The 14882-nt window shown below is 44.5% G+C and overlaps 1 protein-coding gene across 3 annotated transcripts in view; it reads right to left on the bottom strand.

Annotated features, from left to right (window-relative positions):
• Nucleotides 1-11520, bottom strand: part of Trim55 (tripartite motif containing 55) — a 42442-nt gene extending 30922 nt beyond the window's left edge. For all 3 annotated transcript variants that reach the window (XM_057790748.1, XM_057790749.1, XM_057790750.1), the window contains exons 1-4: nt 11221-11520; nt 10540-10712; nt 4510-4675; nt 2302-2397 (exon numbers count right to left, since the gene is read on the bottom strand). In XM_057790748.1, coding sequence (XP_057646731.1) covers nt 2302-2397; nt 4510-4675; nt 10540-10712; nt 11221-11388 — 603 coding nt within the window. In that variant the 5' untranslated portion in view covers nt 11389-11520. The remainder of the gene's footprint in view (nt 1-2301; nt 2398-4509; nt 4676-10539; nt 10713-11220) is intronic.
• Nucleotides 11521-14882: the final 3362 nt, after the last annotated feature.

Raw genomic sequence — 14882 nt, 5'->3', positions numbered from 1 at the left:
AAACAAACAAACAACAAACAACCCCCTCACCCCAGTCCTGCTACTTAAAGGTCCTAGCCCTTTAGCATTTCCCCCCCATGAAAGTACTGGTTAGATATGGATGTAGGCATTTAACATGGTCAGGTATGAATCTGTATATCCTATACAATATGCATAACCCTATGCTCATGGTGCTTTAAAAAATTCTTATTTCCTTAATAAGACAAATGGCCGAAATAAACGTGTGAGTGTGGACAGATTAATCTTTCCTCAAAGAACTGGGCTTTGGACTCCGTGCTTTTGTGTGCTAGAAAATCACTCTTTCTCCTCGGCCTCTTTTTATTCTTATTTTATTTTATTTTTATATAGGCTAGTCTAGAACTTCTAATCACTCTGCCTCACCCTTCTGAGAAGCTGGAATTAGGGGTGCCAGTCACCAAGCCTGGTGTGACGATGAGCACTTTAAATACAGCCACTGTCTTCCTGAGTCGGAAGGAGTGATAGCATACCCTTCCCTAGGGCTCTGTGGAAAGACTTAGAAAAGTGTGCTGAATTAGATGGTGACGTTACCAGTGAAAATGGGGTGATGGTTCTGACCTCGGCTGCTCTCCATACTGTCCCTAACTAAACCCTTCCTGCTGAATTAGCTTTAAACCTGTACTTTCTTGGCTGGTTCTCAAGCGTAACTAGAGACGGTTGTTTCCTGCTGAGACCCTGGCTAGCCTCTGTGACTGGTGACCTATTGTCCTTCCTAAACACAGCCAGGGTGAAGTTGTTTCCCTCGCCCAAGACTTCAGTGGTCCACAGGACTTTACACACATCATTTAACGTCTTTATCCCAGACAGGAAGCCAGCCTCTCTGCAAAGAGGAGGAGCCACAGTTCTAGGAGGTGGCTAGAGACTGCCTCGTTCAACACAAGCAACAGGCTATTTATACACACCAGACTCAATGCAGCCTCATATTGGCGTGCTGATTTTGGTGACTGATCTTCACTGTAAATAAGTAGAGAGAAAACAGTTTCCATTGCCCATTTCTGAATCGCTTACACTCTTCACCAGGAGATAATATTCCCTCTGTAAGTGAATCTTCATATATCAAAGATCTTTTCAATAATATGAGTGTGGCGAAGAAAGGAAATTGATTTTAATGATGTGTAAATCTAAGATGGGCTAATGATAACTAATGAAATCTTGAAGCCATCCCCCCCGGACATGGACTTAAACTTATAATAATAGACTTGACCTCGGTAATAGGAAGGTAATGAGATCACACACTTTATGCCAGCCACCGTGCTAAGCATCTTCATGCCTGTAAGCTCTGCAGAATAAGTGTGACTGTTGTCTTTCATGCTTACAGGAACATAAATGCATCTTAAAAGCAAAATGCTTGGTTCAAAACACAAAGAAGCCACGATGCCGTGATATCTGTGAAACTCAAAGGCTGTGATGGTTTGCTCTCACATATTTGGATGCTTGGTCCCTAGGTGGTAGAACTATTTTGGCAACGATTAGAAGGTATGGCCTTGTTGGAGTAGGTGTGTCACTGGGGGTAGGTTTGGAAGTTTCAAAAGCTCACACCAGGCCCAGTCTCAATTTCTCTCTCTCTTTCTCTCTCTCTATCTCTGTCTCTGAAACTCTCAGCAAGCCCCCAGTTAACTGCTTCCTTTTATAAGCTGTTTTGGTCATGGTGTCTCTTCATAGTAATAGATAAGTAACTAAGACACATACATAAAAAAATACCTATTTTATGAGAACGCACACAGAGATGATCCAGCGTCTGTCAGAACCGTTATCTTCAGGAAATGGGGACAGAAGGAAATAACAGGCAACGAGAGAGGCCTAGCAAGCAGCAACGAGAACTGTGCACCGGAAGCTGAGTGGTTAATTCTCCAGCCTGCTAGCCACAACTGGGGAGATCTTTCTCCTCCTTGGGGTCCCCCATGATGACTGTTATGAGGGCACAGCTGTGCAGCTCAGGCCTTTACAAGACTTCCTGGAGGACCCTTAGCATTTCCGAAGACTGTTCCGGGTTTCCACCAAGAAATCTTGTTAAATAATAGCAACAGTGTTCCCTTCCATTTAACCTTTCTAAAGGAGTTGACTGAGGAAGAGCACACACACAGTTATTACTGCCTGAACAACTATGGTAAGAATCTACCTCATCAAGCCATGAGCTAAGTCCCCTTAAGTGCCAGGAAGGAGGCCATTCTATAGGGGAAGAACGGAACATTGAGATGGGGTCTCTAGTGTGTCACTGAGACAACCACTCGCCTGTAGGGCTATCGGGACTGGTTTTGGGTCCCTGTGAGTCAGCTGACCTACCTCGATTGTTTTACAGGTTTCCTCCAGCTGGCTGATCACTCCCTGCATCCGATCGTTGCTTCCCACAAGCACAGCGATGCCATCACTGAGTTCCGACTAGCAGAGAAAACAGACTCCAGTTATTAAGGGTTTCCTAGACTGGATGATCATGGGCTGGTCACAGCATTATCCTCTGGGGGATTTAAACCCTAAGGAGTAAACAAGCCCACAAACAAGCTGGTGGATTTCTCACGAGACATAGTCTCACTGTGGGCCAAGAACAGAAGCTGTTGGTGACCTAAATCTCCAGTTTAGAATGGCAGGGTGGCTCAGTGATGCCCCTCTGGCCCCAGAAAAAAAGTCTGAGGATGAAGATGGCCAAGGAAAGCCACAATTTCTGTCATTATTAATTTAGATGTGAATTAAGTCACTCCTCATACAAGACCCAGGAATTGTAATTAATCCCATCTAAAGACTGAGGTGGGGCTCATCCTGGGAAACCTGGGAACCTCTTGATACTGTAAGCAAATGCTGGCTCTCTGTGAGACAAGGTTCCATGTTTTTTGTGGATTAAGTTAAAAACACGAAGAATAATCATAAGTATATTCAAGCTGGAAAATTCTAAACAGTTCATATCTAGGACGGTGTGGCAGACTCAAATATGTGACATATTTCTCAAATATTGGGAACTCAAATGAATTGTCTAGTGCAGCTCAGGATTAATTTTACTTGAGCAATAAATGCAATAAATATTTATCTATTGGGCACATGTATATTGCAATCCTACTATGCTAATATAGTGCAGAAATGTTCATAAACTGTTGCACAAACTTAGACTGTAACATGAAGCCAGCTTTAGCAAGGATATTACAACTTTAAAATTCTTGTGTTCTTTTAACCCAACACGTATTCTTCTCTTCCTGCTAACCCTCCTCTGGCTCGGACATGGAGCCATAAGGCACACTGAGTGGGGACTTGGGAAGCCTAGCCCTCTGACCTGAACTCCTCCAGGTTATTGAGCAGGACATACAACCAATTTGAACCTGAATTAAAGGAGGGGTCTAAGCCAAACCCTAGTAAGCCTGGTTGTCAAGCATTTGAAACTGTAGTTGAATCTACGTGAGTTTGAGGCAGCCTGATCTACAAAGCAAGTTCCAGTTACACAGAGAAATTCTGTCTTGAGAATAACAAAACCAACAACAAAAACCTGCAGTCTTCTCTACATGTGGAAGCGAACATGGAAACCTATAGTGAATGTGAAGCTATGCTGACCAAAGAGGAAAGGCGTGGGAGTCCTACTTCCCGTCCCTCTGCCCATCCCGTGGATTCCCGGGCCTCTGAGGGAAGTAGTCAAAAGTAGATACCAAGCAGCTGTACTGTACTAGACCATGGGGGCAAGGAGAGGAGGAATCAAAGATAATAAAATGAAGCTGAAAATAAACAACAGCAACAAAAGAGAATTAAGGTTGCTGGTTGCGACAGGTGTCGCACGAGTCTGGCTTCCAAACTGATTCCAGCTCTGGCTTTTGAGACAGAATTTAAATCAGTGACTGTTAAGTAGAATATGTGACTGAGCCCCCAACGAGTGTACCCCTTTATCTTCATAGACTCATGAGTTCTAGGCGGCTGCTACAGGAAGCAGGGTCCCTGAGCTGGTGAGGAGACTGCACAGGCTCAGAATGGGGAGCCCCAGATCCGGTCCCTGGGAGGAGGAACATTCGAAGGGTGCCTTTTAGCATTGGCCCAGGCGACTTGGAGGCCAGCAGGAGGCCCAGACCTCAAGCCGTGTTCTGTCACTGTGTGCCACGGTTGTGACTCTCCCATACCAGGGGTGGGTGAGAAACGGGGGTGAGAACACGGGAACACTGTATTGATGAACGACCAAAATTCTTCTAGGGGAAAGTGAAGACCATTGAATTCTTCGCTGTAGTTTAACTCTGAGTCATTTTTAGCAGCTGGCACTTGGCCAGCCTCCTTAACACAACGTATCTTCAGCAACCTCCAAAGGTCACAGTCACCCAGTCCTTCTGCCCCATTTCCTAAACCTTAGCATCCTCCCTCTCTGGCTAGCACCTCAATCTTGGAGAGAACTGAGTACGAGAGAAACTACAGGACTCCTTCCCATGGGGCCTTCCACGTATAGCCTGCCTTCCGCTGAGCTCCTGTTTCGGCGAGGCAGAGCTGCTCCGGGTGCTTAGAAGGGGCGGCGCAGAGAAGTGAGATTCCTACCTTCTGCCTCTGGAACACATGGGTGAGGGGAGCCACCTGGCAGTCCTTGTGAGCGCCGAACACTTTGCACAGGGAGCAGGTGGGCACCTCGCAGTTCAGGCAGTAGATGTTGATGCGTTCCTCATCGTGCTCCTCACACATGGGCTGCTCAGACTTTTTCTCTGGCCTGGGGTGAGGTAGGAAGATAAATATGTATCGACATCTATCGGTGGCAAGCATTGCAAACGCAGTAGCCCTGACTACCCCCAGCCCTGACCAAAAGAATACCAGAGTCTCTCGTGTTCCATTTGGTACTACTTTTTTTTTTCTCAGTTGCTGTTGAAATCTCCTTCTTAAAAGAACCCACAGGGCTATCTAAACAAAGAATTCTTTTTTTTAATATTTATTTATTTATTTATTTATTTATTTATTTATTTATTTATTATGTATACAATATTCTGTCTGTGTGTATGCCTGTTGGCCAGTAGAGGGCACCAGACCTCATTACAGATGGTTGTGAGCCACCATGTGGTTGCTGGGAATTGAACTCAGGACCTTTGGAAGAGTAGGCACTGCTCTTAACCTCTGAGCCATCTCTCCAGCCCCTAAACAAAGAATTCTTTTAGCAAGGAATGGATAGTATTTCTAAAAATCAAAATATAGTAGGGCAGCTGAACTGGGAATTACCTGTAAAAAGAATTCCAAGTATTAACACATGAAAGTATACGTGTGGATTACATACGCACACTGTGTAAACATGTAGTGTGTGTGATGTGAAACACACTCTCTCCTGTGAGTCATGCCTCCAAGTGTTGGAGCACCCCAGTGCTGGTGTGTGGGATTCTGTAGCTGCAGTACCAGACCCAGAAGGTAGGGGGCGCGGTGCTACATCGCTACTGTACTGGGTAGAACTTCATGTACAGGACACTGGCAGAAATAAATGTCGGGAAAGCTCTAGATCTTGTAAGGAAGCTTCATGAGATTCCAGGTCCAAGATCCTAGTGTTTGCAAGAGGAATCTTTCTCTGGTCCTGAAGCTGTATACGTTTATGAAATCGACAGCCTCCCGCTTCACCCGTTTATTTGGTACTCAAGTCCGAAAGCATGGTCATGAAAGGCCAGATTTGCTTCCCTTCCCAGGCCTGTCTCCTCCTCCACCAGAAGGTGAGCCGCAGTCGGTGGTTGTCTTTTTTGTTGTACACCCTGTGCCTAGAGCAGCGCTTCCCACACAGCTGAAACAGGTGTTCGATGAATGGCTGATAAAATCAGAAGAAACTGAAAGTGGGAAATCCAGCATCGGCTGGGACTCGGGGGTTATCTGAGAACAGGAGTCACAAGTTGGCCTCTGCCGGCTCTGAGTTGGCCTCTATGCCTGCACATGGTGTTAACTGCGGTTTTGCTGGAGCAGTCTGGTGCATATCTGCTGGAATCTCCCCCCTCACCTCCCCGCACAGGCTTGCTTCCCTCCCCATGTCCCGAGCGCACCATGGCCAGCTTGTGGGGATATGACATCACAGAGCTCAGGCGACGCAGAAAACACGGTTATTGAACATGTGGAAACAGCCAGAAGGTTATATTTTATTTTTGTTCATGATACAATTTACTCATTTTTTCCATAATACTTCCTTTATTTATTAGTACTTCCTTTATTTATTATTAATTTTGTTGTTTTGTTTTTGCTTCGTGTAGGAACAGCATGGGCCTAGAGGCACCAATCTCTTCTAAATAAGAAAAACCTATGGACCACTTACACCAAATAACAGACCTGAAACAAGTTTGGCACAGAGAATGGAGGATGTAAAATAAATACTTTCTGGTGGCTGTGGCTGAGCATGCGGTTTTGGTTCAGGGCTCAGTACTGAAGGCTGGAAGTAGCCTCTCACTGCTCAGCACTATGGGCACCTACAGCTTATTCTCTCTGGTCTCCTAGGTTGCTGGGGCTGCCATAGTGTTTACTGAGGAGTGGACATTAAGTCCTGGTGAGGAAGTTCAGCCAGTCCCACTGTATTAAGGTCATCTGATGAGGAAGTTCAGTTAGTCCTGCTGTCGTTAAGGTGATCTGAACACTTAATTCCAGCTCAACTTCTGCACATGTTGATGCATGCATGCATGTATGGCCTTAAATGCATTCCTAAACCTTTGTCCCCAGTTTTCATTCATTTGGGAATAAGATGAAGTGTCTTCTAATTCAATGTGTCAGAATGAGCAGAGGCAGCTATTCATGCTTTTTGTGGGAACCTCCCAAAGGAGATCAAGGAAATAAAAATATATAAAGTAATATACGCAAATGTAAGATGGCGGCAAGTAGGAGAGGTCAGCCAAATGCTGAAAATTGGAAATGTCTAGACAAAACGGAAGTGACTTTCTTCAGCTGCATTTCTGCTGCTGGCCTGCTGGACAGGAGCCTATCAGAAGCCTAGAGCCTTAGGAAGCTTTGAGAACTGCAGCCAGAATCTCTAGCAGTGAAGGGCTATTGTGAAGGTGGGTGGCTTTAAAGAGGGACTCAGGGGACATTTTAAGAGATTACATATGGAAATGTGATCCATAAAAGCAACTGTGTAGGCTGACAGATAAGACGTGGGTCCAAGAGATTCAACCCTAGAGGGAGAAAAAGGAATTCCCAAGTAGAGAGTAGGAGCCGGCAGTGAGAGGGCTTCCCCAACCCTAACACTGGAAACAAAAGCAGGAGATAGAAACGTAACAGCAGCATACACACGGGGTGGGATTGGCTCCGTGGTTAAAAGAACACTTTGTTGCTCTTGCAGAGGACCAGAGTTTGGTTCCCAGCATCCTCATGGTAGCTCCTAACCATGCGTAGCTCTGGTTCTAGGGGATTTGACACCCTCTTCTGGCCTCCACGGGTATCAGGCACATAACATAGTACACATCCATGCACGCGGGCAAAACAGTCATACACGTAAAGTAAATATATCTAAAAATGTTGTTCAAAAATAAACCAGTAACACAATTATCACTGGTGACAAGCACCAGGAAGTAGCTGGGAGAATTAAAAGTCATTGCATTTGGGGAGTGACAGTTCAGGACATGTGACAGAAAGGTGGGGACAACCCTTACTAGAAGCCTTGTAGTCCTGATTAAGACTCTCTTAAAATTAAAGTATTTATGTTTTTCATTCCTATTGGCGCAGTTCAAAAGGGCTGGGAAATGTCTTAGTCAATAGAGTACTTGCCATGTATTTGATTCTAAGTATCCTTAAAAACAAACAGTGTGGTGGCCTGTGCCTGTGATCCTAACCATGGAGACACCAAGGAGAAGCCCTGTCTTGCCAGCCAGCTGTGCTCTCGTTCCAGTGACAGATCTTGTCTTAAAAAATAAAGTGGAGTGCAACAGAGCAGAACGTCTGATCAACTACTGACCTCCACACACGCGTGCACATACACCTGCTCACATGTGAACATGCACACATGCATATCTCACACACTCATGTGCACGCATGCGCACACACACATGCATAAGCATTCAAAAATTTTGTTAAAGGGATAATATAACCCTCCTCTGTGGACTATTGGGAACACCTGATTCATAGGTAAAGCACTTGAATAGAGTCTAACACACAATACAAAGCTATTTTGCTTATAATAGCAGCAAATTAATCTCTATTTTCAATGATAACATTAACCATGTTAGTGGCTTTCTCTTGCCCAACCCAAACTGTGGATAGTGCATCACCATGCTGAATGCTAGCTAAGACCAGGGTTTGTCAAGACCCCAGCTGTTCTGTAAGAGGCCAGAGTCGAATGATAGATACTTCAAAGTCCATCACGGTGGCCTTTTCCCTTTCTGTTGACACTGCCAAAGACTAGAGCTGGGGTTAGCTTATTCTGTGTGCCAAAGGTTATTCTAAGGTCATCTAATATATCCCAAGCCTTGGGGTTCAAGTCTGGTATGACTTCCAGACTTCAGGAACAACTAAGTTAGATGTGACTAAGCCCTTCTAGGCAACTACTACCACATAAAAACACCCCAAAGCAACGTGAGTTTAAGAAACGATGTAAGAATCTTCTAATCACAAAACTGTCAGTCTTCCAGTTGGCTCTTGCTTAGTGGTAGAGATTTGGCTCATTGTTTTTGCACAGTTTGTTCCCCATCCTCTCAAGGGACATCAGGCTGACTTTATGGTGAGACAGGCTGTGTCTTGTAGTTGGTCTAACACAACAAGCTTTAATACTTCCTGTCCTCTAGATTTCATAGCAAATGTTGTTGCAGTCATGTCTGGAGTTCCCACCAGGTGAGCAGTGAGACAGAAAAATAATGGCAATAGATAGAACCCAGAAGCCTGTCAGCGGGGCATTTCTCTGTGCTGTGTAAGGAGCGAGCATTGCAGAGGCCCTGTTCTGGAAAGGCATTGTATGTGATACTGAAACCATAGCCACATAAATGCCTTTTAAAAATTGTCTGGTTATTAGTTGCCAGGGTAATCTCATAAGGAGACAATGTGAAGTTCCATTTTTTTATTTTTGAGATTATAATAACATAATTTCACCCTTTTCTTTCCTCCCTCCAAGCCCTCTTATCTACTCCTCCTTTCTTTCAAATTGATGAGCTCCTTTTAAATTGCCATTATGTGCCTATATATATATATATATATATATATATATATTTCTAAATAAAACCTGCTCAATCTATACATTACTCCTATTATGTTTTCAGGACTGACCATTTGAAATTGGGTAACCAATTTGAGCACTCTTTGCTGAGAAAGACTGTTTCTCCCACTCTCAACAACTCTTCGTCGCCTGTGGTTCTTAGTGATCTGAAGCCTCATGGTCTTTCCCCTCCCACTTTGGCTGTCTCTTCTTGTTGTCCTTCCTCAGTTCATGTTTAGGCAATCATGTTTGGGGGGGCAGCTATGGGTGTAGCTTCTGACACAGTCTCACAGCAAATTCCCTGATCAGCTGGCTCTTCGAGTCTTTCCACCCCTTCTTCTGCAATGTTCCCTGAGCCCCAGACATGGGAGCATTTTATGGATGTACCCATTGGGATACCTCTATTGAATTGTAACACAATGAAATACCACGGAATCAGATCCATAACTCTGGTACCATTTTCCTTCTTGTCAAAAGATTTGGAAGCAAGGGAAACAGGTGGCCACAATATGTCATCAGCAGTTCCCTCAGTTCCATCTATAGCCTGGTGCTATCTAATTTAGCTCTGAATCTTAAGCAGAAACTAATGGGCACAATAATTGCAATAATTACCCGTTAGATTAACGGAACAACTTTCCCGCAAAGGGCACATGGCATCTGCAGCCCTGCAGATGTTCCGTAAGCACGTGCCCCATTTCTGTGTGATCTCCATACGGATGCTGAGGTTTTGAACTCAAATGACCTATGCAGGATTGAGAGAGGGCTCTTCACACTGTGCCTTCTAGGAATAAACTCTAGGGAAGGGACGGTGTAACTTGTGTGGTGTGATGATAAGAAGCCTTTACAAATATTTCAGTGAATGAATACATATGACACGCCAATCACTCAGCAAGTGGGTGCTAAGTCTACGCAGTCGTAGGCAAACAGCCGGAAGTTTGTTTCCTCTCCCATTTCTGTAGATGAAGTTCCTGAAAACCAGCATTATCTCTTGCCTTGAGCATTCCATAGAATCAATATTAGGACAAATGACGATGTCAGAGTGTTTGAATTGATAAGATTGCTGTTGTTTAGACAACTTTAAGGCAAGGCAACTGGGACCTGGGGTAATTTGGGCATTGATGTTTCTGGCCTTATATACATGTTTGTACTAGAGATTTTCTGTAACATAGGATCTGGACTTACAAAGAGCCTACAGTGTATCAATATGTCTAAACTGAAGGTAATGCAAGGCTCTGGGTGGCAGGACACCTCTTCCAACATGACCGCCTTTGATGGCACAGAAGCAGGCTCACCAGCTTCCTTCTCTCCTCCCTGAGCACCTCTATCTCATTGGGAAGGACTGGCAGGGAAAAGCCATTTAAAGAACAACGTAATGCATCGATTCATTGAGCTGAAAGCAAACAGACCAAGCAGCCAGTAGGCTTGGCTCTCGGAGCCGCTCTTACCTGGTGGACTCCTGCTTGTAGATGTCGATGATGTTTTCCACGAGCAGGTTTCTCTGAAGTCCATAAACCCCGTGTCTGTCTAACACCACCTCGTGTCTGCAGGAGGGACAGCGGAACCGGCCCCCTGACGCCACAGTGGTCCCTCCTCTCGTGGGTAAGTATGGGTTAGAGGCCTGTTCTTGCCAAGTAAGAAAAAAAAAGGAACTGAGTAATGTCCACATGGAGCCTTTTGGAGACTATTTTCACGCTCTGACACTAGGCACAATAAATATGGACTCCTCAGCTTCCTGCCCGTGGTCCTGAAACCTGGGGCCTCCCCTGCTCCACAGCCAAGCCTACTGTACACCCTCGTCAGCAATAAGCGTTTTTTATCCTGTATTTTCATAACCCCAAGTTTCAACCAGACGTTCCAGCACTCATACCCTGGCCAGTAACTCATTTTCAATTTTTAAACAGGTTCGGTGCCGCTGTTTTGTTTTACTAACGACAAATATGGTTCTTAGAATTAAGACACAAGTGGATTTGGAGGTGGGAAGGGACTTGACAGCCAAACCGGGGGGAAACAATTCAAACGCACTGAAAGCAGCCTCAGAGAGCGCTCTAAGGGAACCGGCTTGGACTTCAAACCCTTGACGCAGGATGGAGGGCACTCCACACCCTCCAAATTGCAGACAGACCTACCTGGAAGATGTCACTGGCACATTTCCTGCACAGGTTGTGCTGGCAGGGGAGGATGACCACGGGCTTCGTAAACATCTCTAGGCAGATGGGACAGATCAGTTGCTTTTCCAAGTTATCCATGGTCTGCTGCTCTTTGGAGAAAGACTTGTAATTCAAAGAAGCGCTCATCTCCTGGCCGTCCCTGAGGGTGCTGCCAGGGGACGGGAGCTCCCGGACGGCGACTGCAAGTGTTTCCTGGAAATAATTCCAAGGGCTGTACGATCAAGTGTCCTTTATGGTTCTCTCTATGGAAGACATTGTTTCAGGCCCTGGTTCGGAGTGGGTGATGGAGCTGTTTTTAGCAACCCCAAGGTCACATGACCTTGGGCCGACTTGTCCATATAAGCCAGTGACAGGAGGATGGATTGTGACAGGTGACGGAGAGCAGGAGTCAACATTCTTGCCCTAGAGAGTAAGAGCGTGGGTGGGGAGGGGATTACAAGTCCCATTTAGCAGGGGTTCTGAAGGGAGGGCGGTCTACAGCCCACAGCTGTCCACAACACATGCAAAGAGGCACAGGCCTGGTCTCAGAGCCATGCCCTCCTGGAGCGCTTAGAAAGAACTTGGTGACAGGCTCCTTCGGAATGCAGCCCTATGGTGTAACTGTCAGAAATGTAAACATTGTTTCTTATACAGTGCAGTGTAACTGTATAAGAAACACTGTTTCTTCAGACTTCAGGAAACAAGCCGCCCAAAGTAAGGTGATGGCAACTTTTTCGGCGACAGAAAGCAGAGCTTGTTTGCAGATCTCCATCCTGATCTCACAGGGCAGTCATGTAAAAAGCCGCTCTTGATATTAAGTTTTTCCGTCTCTGCCAAGATTGCGTTGTAAGGGAAGTTCCTATTTAAAAGCTGAATTCAAGACGCTATCACCATGAAAGCACCTACAAGAGCCTTTCCTTTTTGCGCATGTCTATGTGTATGCATGCATGTTCATGTGTGTGGGGGTGAACATGCGCACATACATGTGTGGGGAGGGATGGGGCTGGCTTCCTCCATCGCTCTCCACCTCTGTAGAGACAGGATCTCCCAGCTGAAGCTAAAGCTGGTGGGCAGGACTAGTCCGGCCTCCTCTTCCTCTCTTTTCCATGGACTTACAGGTGGGCAGCCACATGCAGCTGATGCTTACGTGAGTTCTGGGGATCTGAACAGGAGCCATCAGACTGTGCAGCAAGCGTTTTATCCACTGAGCCGTCTCCCCAGACCTCTTTTAAAAATTAACCAGTAGTTGACTACTTTTATCCTTCACACTTTTATCCTGTACCTCCCAGCTGACATACAGCACAGAACACAAAGAAAATCTGTGACAGTCTTTAAAAATCTAGTTTAGTTTACGACAGCAGTCCTCAATAGAATAGCAGCCAGTATATGAATTGCATGTTATAATTGCATTTTAGCATGTGTTAGAGGAAGATAGAATCCTATCCACTGCCCAGTCTGCTCCTAAAGTGCCTGTGTATTTCCCCCTTCATCCAAGGTTCTTTTCTAAAATAATAGTATCCCTGATAATTTCTGATATTCTTGCTCTGCTCTTGCATCATAAACACAGATTCTGACATTTGCCAGGGATCTGTGAAGGCTGTAATTGATATGGACTGCACATAAAACTTTTAAGTCAGACAGAAGGTGAAAGAGAAATTCATGTCATTTTTTTAAGTGATGAATTTTTAATCTCATTTCTCTATGATTTCAAAAGTTCCAAACAAAGCACAAAAATTTCCAGTGTGGGTTTTTTTTGTTTTTTGTTTTGTTTTGTTTTGTTTTGGTTTTTGGTTTTTCGAGACAGGGTTTCTCTGTGGTTTTGGAGCCTGTCTTGGAACTAGCTCTTGTAGACCAGGCTGGTCTCGAACTCACAGAGATCCGCCTGCCTCTGCCTCCCAAGTGCTGGGATTAAAGGTGTGCGCCACCACCGCCCAGCCAGTGTGTTGTTAATTACAATAAAGGGCAGGTCATTGTGGCTGGCCGTGCACAGTCTTGTTCTAGATGCATGGGCAGCTTATTTGCAATTTGTAAACTCGGTTATCTAATAAATTATGCAAATTCATAGACATTGGGGGTGGGAATCTTTGAAGGATTCTCTCCAAACTTCCCCAATATTTATTTATCAACCACAGTGAAGGAGGGAATCCATGTCATTTTCTTGTCAGCTCACTTCAGCAGTTAGAGTCTGTTTATCATTACTTTGGTTATGGAGCTCAATATATGAGAAAACTTCTAGGGAAGTTTCTACTGCAAAAGTAAAAGACCTTGATATCCAAAGAAAAACATTTATCAGTCAGAATCATATCAGCGGTGTATATTCACACATACATGTATATATGTGTATATATGTATGGATATATATATATATATGGATATATACATGTATATGTATAATTGTAAGACGTTTTCGGTTGTTTTTAATCTTTGCCCCTTTGACTCTTTTGGGGGCCTACCACCCAGCTCCCAAATAAATCACACATGGAGATTTATTGTTACTTAAAGTGTACAGCCTTAGCTTCGCTTGTTTCTAGACAACTTTTCTTAAATTATCCCATCTACCTTTTGCCTCTGGGCTTTTTCCTTTTGTTACTTCTTTATATCTGACTTTCACTCTTACTCCATGGCTGGCTGACTGTGTGGCTGGGTGACTGGTCCCTACCATCTTCCTCTCCTTGCTCTTGCTCTTCTTTCTCTCTTTATTCTCTGTCTGCCAGCCCCACTTAGCCTTTTTCCTGCCTCACCATTGGCTGTTTAGTTCTTTATTAGATCATTAGGTGTTTTAGACAGTCAAAGTAACAGCTTCACAGACTTAAACAAATACAATATAAAAGAATGCATTACATCATTGCATCATTAAACAAATATTCCACAGCATAAACAAATGTAACACATCTTAAAATAATATTCCACAACAGAAAGAAGGGTTGACCAGATAGGATCACATGACAAAAGGCTGTATGATGATGTGGGAGTCTCCTCTGTGTGCTGTGATTACCATTAAGGAATAAAGAAACTATTTTGGACCTGTAGCAAGGCAGAACTTAAGTAGTCAGGGAAAGGTAGGCTGAATGCTGGGAGAAAGAAGGGCGGAGTCAGGGTGACACCATGGAGCTGCTGCCAGAGATAGACGTGCTGAAACTCTGATAGTAGGTCATGACCTTGTGGTGATATACAGAATAATAGAAATTGTTAAAGTAATATGTAAGAGTTTGCCAATAAGAAACTAGAGCTAATGGGCCAAGCAGTGATTTAATTAATACATTTTCTGTGTGATTATTTTGGTTCTGGGCAGCCAGGACGAACAAGTGGCCCCTCCTTACAACAAATTGGTGCCCAACGTGGACCCTTCATGCAACAGTATAACCTCACAATGGCCTTCTGAAGACTAGAGAGCTGCAAAAATCAATATCTTCTTAATTCAAGAAGCTGGAAGTCTCAGAAGAAGGCTAGGAAGCCCCTGAAGGGTCACGTTCAAAGGCAAGTCCAGTGTCTAGGATGACAGCAGCAGCAAATATTGGAGCACCTGAAAAGAGTCCAGTGTGCAAATAAATAAGGATGCCCCTTATTCCTCTTCTTATCCCTAGGTTCCAGCTGCCCACAACTCAGAGTGGGTCTTACCTATTCAGTTTGAAGACTGACAT

The sequence above is a fragment of the Chionomys nivalis genome, chromosome 16 (assembly GCF_950005125.1).
Source record: "Chionomys nivalis chromosome 16, mChiNiv1.1, whole genome shotgun sequence".
Classification (NCBI taxonomy): Eukaryota; Metazoa; Chordata; class Mammalia; order Rodentia; family Cricetidae; genus Chionomys; species Chionomys nivalis.
The sequence above is the reverse complement of the archived record's forward strand: the minus strand, read 5'-3'. Positions and strand labels throughout refer to the sequence as shown.